This window comes from Protopterus annectens, chromosome 2.part0 (genome assembly GCF_019279795.1).
Source record: "Protopterus annectens isolate FY-2018-M chromosome 2.part0, PAN1.0, whole genome shotgun sequence".
NCBI lineage: Eukaryota > Metazoa > Chordata > Ceratodontiformes > Protopteridae > Protopterus > Protopterus annectens.
Window position 1 is genome coordinate 924,524,444 of NC_056728.1, and position 16,088 is coordinate 924,540,531.

At 38.9% G+C, this 16,088-nt stretch overlaps 1 protein-coding gene across 5 annotated transcripts in view; it reads right to left on the reverse strand.

Annotated features, from left to right (window-relative positions):
* The window catches only part of SEPTIN11 (septin 11), a 1,067,046-nt gene that overhangs the window by 659,792 nt on the left and 391,166 nt on the right, over positions 1-16,088 (reverse strand). For all 5 annotated transcript variants that reach the window (XM_044061173.1, XM_044061169.1, XM_044061170.1 and 2 more), the window contains one exon: positions 9,194-9,380. In XM_044061173.1, the coding sequence (XP_043917108.1) occupies positions 9,194-9,380 (187 nt within the window). The remainder of the gene's footprint in view (positions 1-9,193; positions 9,381-16,088) is intronic.

Sequence of the window (16,088 nt, forward strand, 5' to 3'; positions counted from 1 at the left end):
TGGTGTTTCAGAGTTAAGATACACAATGGGAGTATAGTGAGAGTTACATGCTTTGTTATAAGCCTTCATTGTAATTACTAAGTTTATTGGCTGAGCGAAGGTCTCTTCATGGAGAGTAGTGCTGCAGGGTATCTTAGGCTGGACATTTTTTTGGTGCATCTATAAGATTGTGTGCAGTAATAAGTTATGAGTATGCTACATAGTTGGGTAGCTTAAACCATTTTAGTTGCTGCATAATATGCATGATAACCCCCTATATTCAACCAAGCAACAGTACACCCGCTACTCAGGATCTATCCTGTGCAGCTTCAATATAAATCAAGAAGCTCTTATTACAGGTGACAAACTTATGACTGGCCCACCATAAATCAAGATTCATACTCTCAGTCTTTATAACTTCACCCAGCTAGCCAACTAGTGTCAACCTCCACTAAATACAACAAAACCAGTCAAGAACTCACTATAGTAGATTGAATGCTAACTAATGCGCCAAACAAAGTTAGCTCATTCTACAACTATTAAGGGATTATTATCCCACATTCTCCATTCAAAAATAAAATAAATCCCCTAAAACTACCTGCTGTAACATAGTAAAAAAACTAAAAACTTCAACCAAACTTGTCACAATACCACTTACAAACTGTCAGTGGCACCCACTAACAATTTGCCCGCTTGAATAAGTGACTAAAACATTTAACTTCTGTTTTGTGGTCATCTTTAACACCCATGTTTCCATCAGGAGGAAAGGGGTCAAGGCCAGTATAGTCCACCTGGAAACATGAAACCAAACATTGCATAAGACACACAGAGCTAGAAACAGTGGCACTCTGAGCACGCACATGCACGAACGCGCACACACACACACACACACACACACACACACACACACACACACACACACACACACACACACACACACACACACACACACACACACACACACACACCTACCAAGCATACAAAGAATTACAACTAGAACTGTTCCAGAGGGATAAAAAAATCAATTTTCACTAATCTACGAGATTCCCAAGTCAGGGATGCTAAAATATTTTGGTCAACAATCAAATTCATCAGACCAGGTAAAAGCACTAGTCTACATTTCCAATGGCACCAATCAAAATATAGCATCCACATTTAACTCCCATTTCATTAATGCAAGCTCATCATTATTCTAGAACTCATCACCCCCAGTTATTAACTGCAAACATACAACTAACAATTCCCATTTTCAATATGCACTCCAGTAAATACATTCATAACTCCATATCAAATTGAAACCCACTACCCTCCAGCTGACAGTCTTCAAGCTGAATACGTACAATTTTGCAGCAGAAGCCATATCCTATCCTATCCTGTCTCTATTCTCATCAATAGAGCCATCTCTGAATCTTACTCCCCTACCCTATGAGGAAAAAACATATCATCCCACTTCACATGGGTGGTAAATCGGTAATCTACAAGTGTAGTACCTCGTCGTCCGTTCTGTGCAGCTTGAGGTGTGTCCTTAATGATTGGCAGGTGCTGAGTGACAGGCAAGCTAATTTAAGTGTCACGTCAACGGTAACACTCACATAATAGAGGACTACTGCGTACTCCGTATTTAATCAACAATGTAAATGAATTACATGTAAATTCAGGTCATGTCAACGGCAGCACTCACATAATAGTTGAATACTTTGTACTCTGTATTTAATCAACAATGTACATGAATTACATGTAAATTAAGATACGAAATCACATGCAAATCTATTAATTTTTGAACATCAACACGTCTTTAATGCACCCCCACAAAATCGGTACCTATATAATAACAATCTAATAATAATGGTACTAATCAGACCAGTAACACCTGTTTAATGCACCCCTCATAAACATAGTAAACTCTGTAACTGGTAATTTTACAGATTATTATCACCTATTCAGGTGCCGGCCAGTGGAATGGATTCTTTTATGTTTCAGAATAACCGTAGCATGTTGACATTCACACCTGTTCTCCTGCATTCCCTATATATAGGATGGATGCCCATGCCAAACTTTACCTCTTAGGTATTTTTGGTCAACCTGCAACAACCTCCTTGCCATGCCGAAAATGAACAGAATGGATGACAGCTGCCTGTCTTGCATAACTTCTTTTCTGCCGTCTGTTATTACCTTTTTCCAGTCGGTCGGCATTGTACACAAGGAGAGACGCTGACAACTGTGTGGATCTAGGGCATCTCTGGTTCGGCATCGTGCTTCATTCACTTGGAGATGCACTGCTGCAAAGTGTAGGAGCAAAACGGGAAAGCTTTCTGGCACATTTTTCCATAAAAGCAGGCTGCCTCTGGATACCCTTATGGAAATCTTGTACTGGTGGTCAAGAAAGCTACCCATATGCAGGCTTGCAGAGCAACTGTCAGTGTCAAGCAACTGCCTTGTGGACTGGTATCAGTTTCCATGGGATGTCTGCAGCTGAAAACTGCTGAACGACCCCCATGTTGCTGGGTGGGCCAGGTCAGGATGTTCAGATCAATGAATGCCTACTTGTGAAGGCAAAATATAACCACAGTCAAGCCTTGGCCAAAAAGGACCGATGGGTATTTGGTATATACGACTCCAGTCTGAAAAGTGGCTACCTCACCTTTGTTGAGAAAAGGGATGCAGCCACTTTACTCCCAATTATCAAACGGCATGTCCTACAGGGGACAGTGATTGTGTCTGAAGAATGGGCTGCATACAGGGGCATTCATGAACTGTCCAGGATGAATTACACCCACCTCACTGTCAACCACAGTAAGAATTTTGCAGACCCCACGACTGGTGCACATACAAATGCTGTTGAGGCTTTGTTGTCCTGATGCAAGAAACAGCTGAGGCAGATGAATGTGACTCAGGCATATGGTGGACAGCCACTTAGATGAGTTCCTGTGACATGAAAAATACAGCAAACAGGATGAAGATTTGTTCCTGTGCCTACTTGGACATATTAAAGAGTACCAGGATTCGCATGTAGTGATTGTTGGGAGTTTTATTTATGGTGATTTAATACAGTGCATCTCTGTTTCAAGGTTTTATGGTGCTTGAACTGCTGATTGTCATCGTTTCTCTGACTACTTTGTATGTGATGTAATAAACTGCATGCCTTTCATGGTACTTAAACCGTATTTGCATTTTTATTTACTGTTTCTTGAATGGGTGCTTTGCATTGTATTGTAAAACCAATAAACTATACTTTTTCAGACAGCTTAGGCATGGCATGAATATTCATACCTTGGCACGGCGGGGGAGTGTCAATATTCATGCGGAAGCTGGCTCCACATGGGTGGAGGCGTGTTTGGGGCAGGGTTTGCTACTGCGCATCCGACAAGGTACTACACTTGTAGATTACCGGTAAATCTACCAATCCACCTAACTTTTGACTTGTAGCCATTCTCCCCCCACTATTAAAATTCCTTGAGAGATGCATAGATTTACAACTGCTGCTGTACCTGAAAAAACAACCTGCTCTCACTCTCAGCATGGCTTTTATCAAAATCACAATACGACCACAGCACCCCTGTCCTTCCCAGATACTGTCAAATTTATAAACCAAAATAAATTGGTTATTTCTTGACCTTTTAAAGCATTCAACACCGTATCCCACCCAATCTTGCTAAATGCCTGCAAACTCACTTTGGTCTCTCTGTTACCACTTTAAATTGGTTCACCAGCTACTTATCCAATAGAATTCAATGCATCCAGTGGAAATCCTCACTCCCATCTTAGCTGCCTATATGAACTGAAGTGTCATAATGCTCTATCCTTGAGTCTCTTCTGTTCAACCTCTTTATAAGCAGCTTACATGCAGTAACCTGTCAAGGCCATACTCCTACAGAATGGAAATAAATCCACCTGCATCTGCTCTGCCTCCACCCTCTCCGACTTACAAAACAGCACACAGCAGCCTTTCTCTTCCCCAGAGAAATGGCTCAAACAATTCCACTTACTGCTCAAGTTCAAGAAAACTAAACCAATGCTCTTCACTCCCAAATGTTTCAGAGTCACAGAATAACTTCCACATCTATTTCTAAAACATATTACTCAAAACTGTCCCCCAACACAAACAAGTGATCAGTGATGACAATCTGACATTCATATTGAAAAAAAGCAATGAAGCAAAAGTACCACAAACTTGTTCTTTACTAAAGACCTCCCTATATGATAGAACAGGTCCAAAAAAGAACACAACAGCAACCCACCCCTCCTGTCTGAGCTACTATATGCCTCTCCAATTCTTACAAACATCCAAACCAATCAGCTAGACCAGCTAAGAGCAATGCTATAACAAAACAGTCAAATTCTCCATCAACTTGTCCAACTGAATTCATCACTTCAGTACCTTAAGAATCTTAAATTGCTTTGAATTTCTTAAGTTCTTGACCATCTCACAACTAAAAGCTGTACACATCCTCTCTTACCCAGAAAGTACACAGCAACAACTCCAGTAATAGTGGTACAAGCCCATTAGATCCCCATGTTCTACAGACAAATACCTTGCCTCCTGACAAAAATCTTTCAACAGCCATAAGAATGCCCTGTATTACAATTCACATCCAAAGTGTGGCATTCCTTGCACTTATCCATTAGACAACCAGCAAGTACTAAGTTCTTCAAAGCTCATTTTAAATCCAATCTGCTAGACTTGGCTCTGTGACTGCTCACCTCCTTATTCTTATCCACATCTATTCATACCCTGCTGCTAATAATGCTAGTTAAATTGATCTTCTCATTCTAGCTTCAGAATGCCAATAGCCCAGTTCTTCTCTATATGCTCAATGGTAGTTTGTGTGCTCTTTATTGCAACAGGTACTTAATGAAAGCACTTTCTTTACACTCCCTTCTGTTTTTTTTACATCCTTTTGTAAATATTGTAAATAATGTATATGAATCTTATCTATTTATCCCCGTAATGATGCTTGTTTACCCAAACGCTGCTCTATTTTACAACAAATTTTCAGTATGTGAATTTCTACTGTAACCTTGTAGATGTTTTTTGGAACTTTTCTTCCTGGGCATCAACTGAAAAGGGTCTTTCACAGCCCAGCCAGTAACATTTATGTGAGAAAACAAATAGCTGCACTACATAAAAAGAAAACAAGGAATGAGTAGGGTGTCAGATGGGAAGGAAAGCTGAATGTTTTGATGTTTTCAAGCACTCATTTTCACTATGCAAAGATAAGGTGGGGAGAGGTGTAAGAGGAGGTAAAGGAATGGTAAAAAGGTGAGGATAGCTAGTAAGGGCATAAACATGTCTGTATTGTTTGTGTATGCATATACATACTCACATACGAGTACTTATTTGCAATACAGGGGCACAGCAAGGTTAAATGAATAGTGGTAGTCATTCAGCAGTCATTACACACTGACAGATAAACTGTCTGTTTTCCTACATCCAGCACTGTACCTGGCAAAAGCAAGAGTGGAATTGTGAGCAAGTCAGACACAAGATCACAGAGATTTGTGATGTACAAAACCATACTGCTCACCTTGCATGAAAGGGCAGGGCAACAGGAGGTAAATTGTCAGATAAACCAGCTTCTAAAGGAGACGGAGGAGTCTCTTGTTACTTTGCTGGGGGAATCAAATTCATCACATCTCCACAGTGGTGTGTTAGACCTTGCAGATGATCTGTGGCGTACCACTGGAGATGCCTCATATGTGTTGCTGTACTCCACTGACATGTCATAGTAGTCTCTGCAGTACATGCTGATGTGCATGTCAGTGAAATTGTGTTTGTCCTGCTATTCAGGTTCATCAGAATTGCATGAGACACAATTACCCACACAAAGTAAGGTTATCATTTCTATTATTGTCACTATTGCATGTGGCTATTACTTCTACATGGGGAATAAAATAAAGGTGGTTGGTATGGTATGTTACACATCTACTTTGCATTCTGCCTTGGTGAATTCACAGGTGATGTACTATCTTGCTCCACCACCACCATGGATACAGCACTGCCTGACATCAGATATGGGTCAGACTCCGATAATGATGGCAGTGAATATCCGGCATGGTCAGAGAGCATGATGGCATTGTTGTACACAGGGAGTGTGCAAACTAGATCCCAAACCCATGCCATGGATACAGCCTCCGGGCCTGTAGACACCACACCCATGATACACAAACTACAAACATATGGCATGTTGATGATGGCACTCACAGTCCAGAAATTGAGTCTATCCCCAGAGGCTCATGCCTCTGATTGCCCCAAGCTCTGTAGGGTATGGGATGAACAGTTGGGTGTGCATGCAGGTGGAAGTAGATGCCTCAGATACCATTCGCTGTAAGAACTGGTAATGTCAGTCTCTGCAACACACAGGATGAGCAGGGTCATCACTGAGGTTCAATGTAGCAATATATCTGTCTTTGCAGAGATAGTAAGTGTACTCCAAGGTGTATGTGATTACCTAAGGGAGTGCACATCCCATATGTGTCAACTTACTGACATATTCCATCACCTACTGGCAGGTCGTCTTGTGTTCCAGAGACATGTGCCAGACTTACAATTTAATCAGGCTACTACCAAGCAGTAAAAACTGCAACAGAATAATACAATTGAGTACTTTTAAGAAGAAGCACAAGAAAAATAAGGTAATAAAGTGGGAAGAAACACAATTACAGTAAAAGCAGATGAATAAAGTGCAATTTTTTTATATATATAACAATAGAAAATGAGCAAACTGATTTAAACAAATTACCCAATTAACCAGTAAAAAACTCAAAACTGAGCCCTGTTCCAGCAGTCTTCAATCTGACAAGTTCTAACCACACACTCCTGCCACTAGGGTGCAGGGGAAACTTCTCCAAAAAAGATGGCCTGGATTAGTGCTCAAGTTATATAAACAAAGCTAGATTCAGCAAGCCTGAATCTAGTCTATGCTACAGCAGACAAGGCGCACCAATATCAGAAAAACAGTTAAAATGAGCAGGCACAGTAAGCTTTTAACCAGAAATTCTCAGCTCAGAAGGGTAGAATCTAGCCTCTCCTCCCACAAGAGTGCAGACCACAAACCTTCTTAATGTAAAATAACTGGCCTGGAGCCCAAGTGCTTAAACCAGAACTAATACACTTTTAGAATAACAGACACAGAGCCTTCAATCAGCAATTCCCAACTTAGAAGGATGTAAGCCACCTGTCCTGCCACAAGAGTGCAGACCACAAACCTTCTTAATGTAAAACAACTGGTCTGAAGCCCAAGTGCAATAACCAAAAGACTTATCAGGCTAATACCAATCAGTAATAAATGCAGCAGAATAAACACAATTGAGTACTTTTAAGACAAGGCAAAAGCAAAATAAGGTAATAAAGCAGGAAGAAACACAAATTACAGTAAAAGCAGATAAAGTGCAAATTGTTTATATATATATATATATATGTATATATATATATCTATATATATATATATATATATATATATATATATATATATATAACAATAGAAAACAAGCAAACTGATTTGAACAAATTACCCAATTAACCGGTAAGAAACCTCAGAACTGAGCCCTGTTCCAGCAATCTTCACTCAAACAAGTTCAGGGCCTAAGTGGGTATGCCTACTCAAATGTTCTCTCTGTATTAGGCAGGATGAGCTAATGAGACTAGACTAGGATAGAGCTGGGATAGGGCTGAACAGATGGGAATGGTAGGAGTGTCTGAAATCAAAATATGATCTCACTCTACTCGATTGAGTGAGCAAATGAGATGGGCTCAGGAGGAGTGTTCAAACACAAATTTACAGGAGGGGCGGTCAATTCCAAAGCCACCAAGATTAATACCACAACAAGAAGGGGGGGGACTAAATGCAGACAGGGAGAGAACAGAGACAGAGCTCACAATTTTCAGTAAACAAATAAATAAGCAGATAAATGCAGTACTATTTTTAACACACTATTCAATGAAACAATAAACAGAAAAAATAAAATTCAGTACTATCTTATAACACTGCAAGTTTGTACTAATCTCAGCTTGTAATAAAGTTGATGTAGGGTATGCAAAAGCTAACCAAACTGCTCCAGTATGCAACTATTCACAAAAATATACCTCAAAATATGAAGTGTGATTCCCTCTCAGATACTGGACATCCGTGATGTTTAAAACATTTGGCATCAAAGATCTGGTATCAGTACAGTTTATGGTTTGGTTTTATTTATATGGAGGGGTTATATTCTGAGCCCCTGCTGGAGCAGAGAATGTATTCTCACTGTGAACCTTAGAAATAAGGCCTGGGGTAGTGTCCCAGTATCATGCATGCACGTCTACAGATATGCCAGATAGGCAGGACAAGTGCTCGGGGAATTCTAACACCCACTCTCCACTAGTATCAGTACAGTAGTAAACATAACTGTCTCCCTTTCCCCTAGAGATGGGTGAGCTGATGTTGGCTACTTACTCCCATTTTCCCCACCCAGCTCATTTGGCACCCAAGGAGCTAGTTAAGCCAAGGCCATCAGGGTTATAGTCCAGACTTTATGCCTCCATGCCACACACTAAGAATGTTTACTGCTTTTATACTTGAAACACAGAGGGCAACACATTAGTTATGGCTAGAAAGTGTGTGAAGACGCTATTATGCAAGGAGCTTTTCAACAGGATTGGTCACAGGGAGCTGGCAGCAACTCTGCACCCTATAGCAGAATATCAGGTTTTTGCAATGAAAAAGAAGACTATAAGAAAAATAAAAATGCTAAAGCTTCTGAATTGTGATACTTATTCACTATACGGTGTACCTGTCCATCTTCTACAATATATGCACAATATGTCATTTAATTCTGCCTGGAACAAAATAAACATGTTCACTGCATGCACAAAAGGCATACATCATTTGCCTTTTTTAAGGACACACAAAGCTGGTGACAGTAGACCACTACAGTCCACAAAATTCACCCAAATGTTGCCTTTCCAGTCTTGTCATGAAGATAAAAACAATGAAAAAAATGAATCAGTCTGCTGCATATGTAATATGCAGTGTGCAACATTTAGTGGGATACTAAAATTGTTTATTTGTTGTATGGTCTTCTGCACCACTAAGGATAGGAAACATTTAGAAACAGATCACAAAGTATTTTCCCACTTCAAAGGAGTTATAGCAAATACTTTTACCAAAATACTTACTACAGACACTGCACATGCTATTTCTTAAAATAAATACAGTAATCATACAAGTACAGTTACCTTACTATCAAGTTTTTTCATCGTGACAAGATCAAGGGATTTCAACGAGTGCCCTGTAGGTGCAATGAAGTACAGGCAAGCATGAATTCGACTGTCATGATAGTTAAATAGTGAACGGCGTATCTTTAGCTCCTCTTGAAGATAGGCTTCAAACTGGGCATCAATATATTCAACTATAGGTTTGTAACTAAAAAGGCAGAGAAAGAAAAAAATAAATAAATGACCTACCTTTAAAATGATAATACAAAGTGTACCAAAAAAAAAAAAAAAACATTAATAGAAGCCAGCACTTATGATATGTTAGTGTACTAATTTCTAAGTAGCATATGTATTTTGTGAATACAAACAAAAATGAAGACAGTTGATTCAACAACTGCAAAAATGCAAGTTTTATCCATCCAAATGTACCTTCTAAAAAAGTATAACCTTCACGCTTGCCTTTTTTTTTTTTTGTGGAAAACACTGAAGAAGTTAGCTTCAAGTACGTACACTACAGCTGTAATTAGTTCTCCTACAAAGCAACCAGAACTGTTCAATGTATGAGCAAAGCAAAAAGCTGATGGTGGGATCATTTCTGCATGTTTAGAAGAAAAGCAAGTGGGTAGTAGAGCACATAAGGTCAGAAGGGGTAGCAAAGACTCACATGAAACATAATACTGAACTCCATTTGGACAATCAATAACAAATGAGTCACTTCTTTGATTTACCCTGAACCAACAAGATGCATCTTTACAGATAATACCTAAAAGTTAGAAGATGCCTACACGAGCCTAAAAAACAGGGTCCCTACTGGAAACTTCATCTTAAAGTGTTAGACCAATTCTCTTAGCAAACTAATTTAACTTGACTACCATTGCTAAACTACATTAATCTGAAACAACGGATGGAATTTTAAACAGGAATATCCCTTACAGCTACAAGGAATTTATATATCAAACAGTTGTTTTTCTATCTTTATACAAAAGAGTTCTTACTAACCTATACTTATTGTTCCAAAAATGTTCATGACAAAATATGAAGCTTATAGTTGACACAAGCATTCTTCAGCAATTTTATTCACTTAATCTGAAATTCTGGCCTTTTTCTCTACTACTGATCAATTTGGCCTAGTTTTGTCCTCACACATGCATGGCAGCATCTCTGAAACCATTTGTCATTTAGTTCTACAAAACTTTCTAAGCAAGATATCAGGATATCCATGTATAAACTGTGTTTATGTCAAGCTATTTTGCTTCTACGTCCTCAGCCATACAATGCACCTCCACCTTATCTCACTAATGGAGAGACCATGGCTTTACTGGATGTGCGCTCAGTCTTTTTTAATCATGCAACAGTGTCAATGCTCATGCACCATGCCTTCTTGTATACAGTGCAGAATGTATGCCTTCCTACATGTACTGTTTGCAGCCCTGATACTCTTCTGCTGGTCACCTGGTAAATCCAGCAACCAGTGCTTCCCATTGCCATAGCTAGGTGAGATGACTTACTAACTCAAGCATATTCTCCAAACAGGCCAGCAACACTATCATGCTGTCTGTACCCAGGTCAAAGGTGTCGCACTCTTCCAGGGGGCCAACTTCATACAGGCTGGTCTACTTGCAAAAGCAAATAAACTGTTGTTGCATTCTCAATATGTGAAATGTTAACATTAATTATAAATCAATGGCTATACCAAGGGCAGTCTCACCATTAAAACAACTAACCACGGAGGAGGAGGACCCATCTTTTCACATCTGAGCAGTATGCTCACATGGAGGGATGGGAGTGGGTCGGGATCCTTTTTGGTCTTAATGAGAACCAATGAAAGCCTTCATGGTGATGGAAGGGACAGACTATCAGGACTACAAAAAAATAAACCTTTCATAGCTGGACATTTTTGCATGAGAAAATGGCAGGACAATGATTATGTAACTTAAAGTATATAATTAATTTATGGTTAAATCCTGAGTGTCAGTATATCAAAAAATAAAATGCTAATATTAGCCACTGATACATTTAAGGTATCTTACCTATAAGAAAGAGCGCCAAACTGACCCTATGGAGACTTAAAGGTGGGTTGTATTAGTAGAAAGATTGTTATGCCATGAAAGTATGTACAGAACTGAGTAGTCTATACCTGTAGTAAAAACTGCAAATAAAGTATTGTCTATAAACTTACTCTTCTGTAAATGTGGGTAACTGGTTACATAGCTAGATTTTGTACTGTAACAATCTTTTACTTGTGAGAAGGTGGTGGTGGTGCTGTGGTAGCGTCACAGTAAGACGTTGCCCCATTCGATTCTCAGTTAGAGCATCTTCTGTGTGGCGACATGCATGAATGGGTGTTCCTTCGTTGAAGGTTGTGCGTCAGGCCCGGCAAGTCGGCATGTAAAAATCTACTGCCAATCATTAGTGGACTGGAGTTCCGCTGTGGCGACCCCTAACCGGGAAAAGCCGAAAGACACAACAACAACCTTTTACTTGTGAATACTACACCCTATAAAAAACATGCTACTAATAACATCATGTTTATAGAATGCAACAAACTTGTCTAATAGAGAAGCGAGTCTACATTTTGTCAATGTGCTACTGCAAAGGTAAATGCAATGTTGCAACTGATACCAGAGTGCTGCAAGGTCTACTTAATTTGGGCAGTATGACCATGTTGATAAAGGGACAACATATATTGAAAAAGAAACCCATTGCCATCAAAGAAGTTGAAATTCTTGACATGTATTGAGTTTGTTTACCTGGGTAGTACATTCATAGAGTTAAGAAACGGCATTCCATTACTCAGCTAGAAATGCAAAGTGTGTGGTGAATGTAGGTCATCTTGTTGCTGCAGTATCCAACTTAAACACAATGTGAAAATAGTAAAGGCTTTTCCCCACAGTAAAGATTTGTGGAAGCCATGCAAAGATGATAATCCTTTTGATAAACCTCAGTGTGGGGACTGGAAGCAGTAAATGAATAAGCCTACAGATATACCTCTGCACTACTCAGAAGAGGTGGCAACTACCAGATGCATTCACTAGAATGTTAGCCCAACAAAGATCAAGGCATTGTATAAGAATGGCATAAATATGTGGCTAGGCATACAGAGAGAAGCAGCACCTATACCATTTAAAGAGGTATGTAAGCATACAACTATGTCAGGGCAGTATGCAAGATCAGAACTGGTAGAAGACAGGGACTTGCACAATAAAATACGACATCTTAAAAGTGCTGCAGAGCAGAGAGTAGAACTGACTAGCAGAAGCGATGAGAAGAGATTACTCAAGCAGGGTGTATTCTGAGGGGATGAAATTATGCAGTGTGCAAAGTGGACAGCATGAGCAGAATGGTACACTTTTTTGAAGCTAAAATAGAAATTCCCCAAACTAGGGAATTCTAACCCCCCCCCCCCACACACACACACACACGCACACAAAAAGGACCACTAGCTTATTGTGGCTAACCTGGTCAATAAAAGGATAAATAAATCAAATGTGGGGTTGATGGATGGCATAATGATCAAGGTGTTGCAAACACAAAGGTCTAGGATTTGATTCCCAGCTTGAATCACTGCCTAGTTATTTGCTAGGTGTGTAATGGTTTGCAGACTGATTGCCTAATATTTATCTTTGAACCTATTAACCTAAGCTGTTGAGGAGGAAGAATGTACAAGAAATATTTCACCACTGTAGTGAAACTGGAGGAAGTAATATCTTGGAAGAGTAGTGAAACTGGAGGAAGTAATATCTTGGAAGAGTTCTAAATGTATTTCAGTTAGTGCAAGTCAGAAAAATCAAAGACGAGACTCTAGACAGCTCCTCACCCATGAGCGCTCCTGCAAGTATGGCAGTGCACGGCTCAACCAAGTAAACATCCAAAGAACACAGCCAGCACTTGGAGAGTTGGTTAACCAACTCTCCAAGTGCTGGCTGTGTTCTTTGGATGAGACTCTAGGCAGCAGGTATCATGTAAAAAAATGCTAAAAGCTACATTTTTAGAAGCAGAGCAACCTAGATAAGCAAATGGAACTGGGAAGGAGGTATTCAATCACTCTGAAACAGACAAACAAAAAACAAAGGCGAGAAGGAGAAAGAACTGTATACTAAAAGACAAGATAATCTTGAACACCTCCTCCCCATGATATTGCTTTTCAGACAGAATACAGGAACATTAAATAGAAGAAGAAAAGTTCTAAGCACTGGGTTCACAAAAGAAAGGAACTAGAACAAGATAGAAATATCAACTGACACTAGACCCCAGTACTTGTGTTGGCAAGAGAGGATGCAGTACCTCCTACCTCACAACAGGTTGATGTTGTGAAACCTCCAGATGTCTGGTCTTCATGTAGACCACTTAAACTTGAAAAAGCACAATGGGAAGATAATGCTTCGTGCAAAGCAAGGGAAGATATAGCTAGAGTTGTAGAGGAAGAAGGTGGACAAGATATTTTTACTTGTTACTATACTGTGACTTGCAAATTTATTTATTTTAAAGTCTACACAAAGAAAGAGAGAGATATCAATATACCAACTGCTGGTGCTCAAGGTTTTAAAAATATAGCAATGAAATTGTTTAATAACCATAAACTAGGGGGCACTAAGAAGAAGATCAGACTAAAAGCAAGAAAGTTAAGAACATCACTGCTGAATGTGTTGAATGCTAAATGATAGCCCAACATCCAGATTTTAAATAATTTGATGCCATTGTCTATACTACAGCTGCCATTTCAGCTTATTGCTATGGACATGACTAAGCTTCTGGATACAATTCAGCACTGGGTTTCAACATGGTTTAGTTATTTTATACTAAAAGGCTAATATCAAAGCTATAGCCAAATTATGGAACTCCCTTCCACCCACAATTACCTCCATACCACCATGCACCCACTTCAAAACTTTACTAAAAGCACACCTAAAAACATGCTGACTATGCCCTTGCAACTCTCACTCTAATATCACCCACCCCATCCAACCTCTACATTTCTTTCCACTCCACTAACTACCTTGATTATAGCAAGCTCAGATGCTCATAAGCCTAGTACTTATTATACAGCAGAAACTTCTTATTGTAACATTTGTTAATGTCTGTTATGTACTTCACAGATAAATATTCTAGTTGTCTACTGATGTACTATGTTCTTCATCTGTAAATATGTTGCAAGTAATTGCTATGTTAAACTGTTAATCGCTATGTAATTGAATGTAACTACTGTCTGTTTATTTAACGGTGGAGCTTTTCTCCCCAGGCTTCCGCTGAAAATGGACCTATGTCCAGTCGGACACTCCCGGTCAACAAATATAAATAAATAAATAAATAAATATAGCTAGGAAACCAATCTAGCCTATTTTTTTTTTCCAGATAAGGGATGCCCAAGGAAATATTAACCAACCAGGGCACTCCGTTAATACATATAACACACCAACTGTGTCAATGCCTTAAAATCAAGCAATTAAAAACTTCAGTGTACCATTCCCAGATGGATGGATGGATCATGGGTACATTTTAGTGCACTGAGCAGTGTGAGTTGTAGAAATGAAAGGTGAAAGAATTATGCTGGCTTCCTCCACTTAGGCACAACAATTCTTAACAAGGGTCACCTCCCGATGTGCTTAAGCTCCTGAGGAGCAAATAAATAACAGATATTGAGAGTTCCAAATGGAGTAAGAAGGCAGTCAAGCTAAAAGACTCGCTGCCAAAACAAGCTGACAGTTCCAGCCACAGAAACAAACACAATGTACTAACAGCCTTCCTGGTACAACTGCCTGCAAGCCTGAAAACAAAGAATGGAAACAGAGTGATTTGGAAGCTAAGGAGCAAGTAGATCCACCATATACACTGAAGGATAAAATAACTATCACTAGAGATGGACTGCTAAAAATTTAGAACTTGAAAAGTTTAGTTTTTGGACAAAGACAGTAATTGCTGGGAGAATCTGAAGACTAGTTCTTTCTGTGACTATGAACTCTTGAGCAATTGATAAAATGTAGTTAAACATTTTATTTGGATCGTCAGCCACAGATGAAGAAACCTACTGGTCATCACTGGGGCTTAAAACATTAGATAAATAAGCTAAGGAGGTTAAATCAAAATTAGCATAGACAGGTTTTTTCTTCTTTATAGTTAAGCTATACGTTTAATGATACATTTAACTCAGTTTAATTTGAACAATCTGTTTGCTGGGTGAAAAAAAATGAAGTTTTACATGAGCTTGCTGGACTGGAACAATAAAGCAAGATCTCACATGGTTTTGTGTAGCATCCTTGGGTGAATATTCAAAAGATTCCTGTACTATGACAAGAACTATAGGTCACTGGGGGTGGGGAGATAAAATGGATGCATCCATGTAAAACAGGTCTATGGCTTGAAGCTTGAGAACATTTTTTTTTTTTTAAGATAGCTATTCTACTGACCAGGAATAAATGGGAAGTAGTCTCGCCATTTGGTAATATGAAATTAAATCTTGGAGCCTTTTATATACACGCACACACACTTGTGTGTGTGTGTGTGTGTATAAATATATATATATATATATATATATCTATATCTATATCTATATATATATATACACACAGGTCTACCTTGTTTTATAGAAGTTTTAAAACTTCAAAACCCATAAACCCATAAACTTCAAACCTGGAACAGGAGATTTAGTGTTTTCCTCACTGTAGTGCGATCTCAGAGTTGGTATATTTAAGTAGCAGGGAGTGTGGGGGTGCAGCTGAAGCTTTTTGTTTAGGTTTAGTGTTTTTGTTCTACTTTCAAAACTTCAATCATATGGGTCACTGCCATATGGGTTTCAAAGTTTTGAATATTCAGTAAAACAACATAGACCCATATATATATATATATATATATATATATATATATATATATATATATATATATATACATATATATATATATATATATATACACACACACA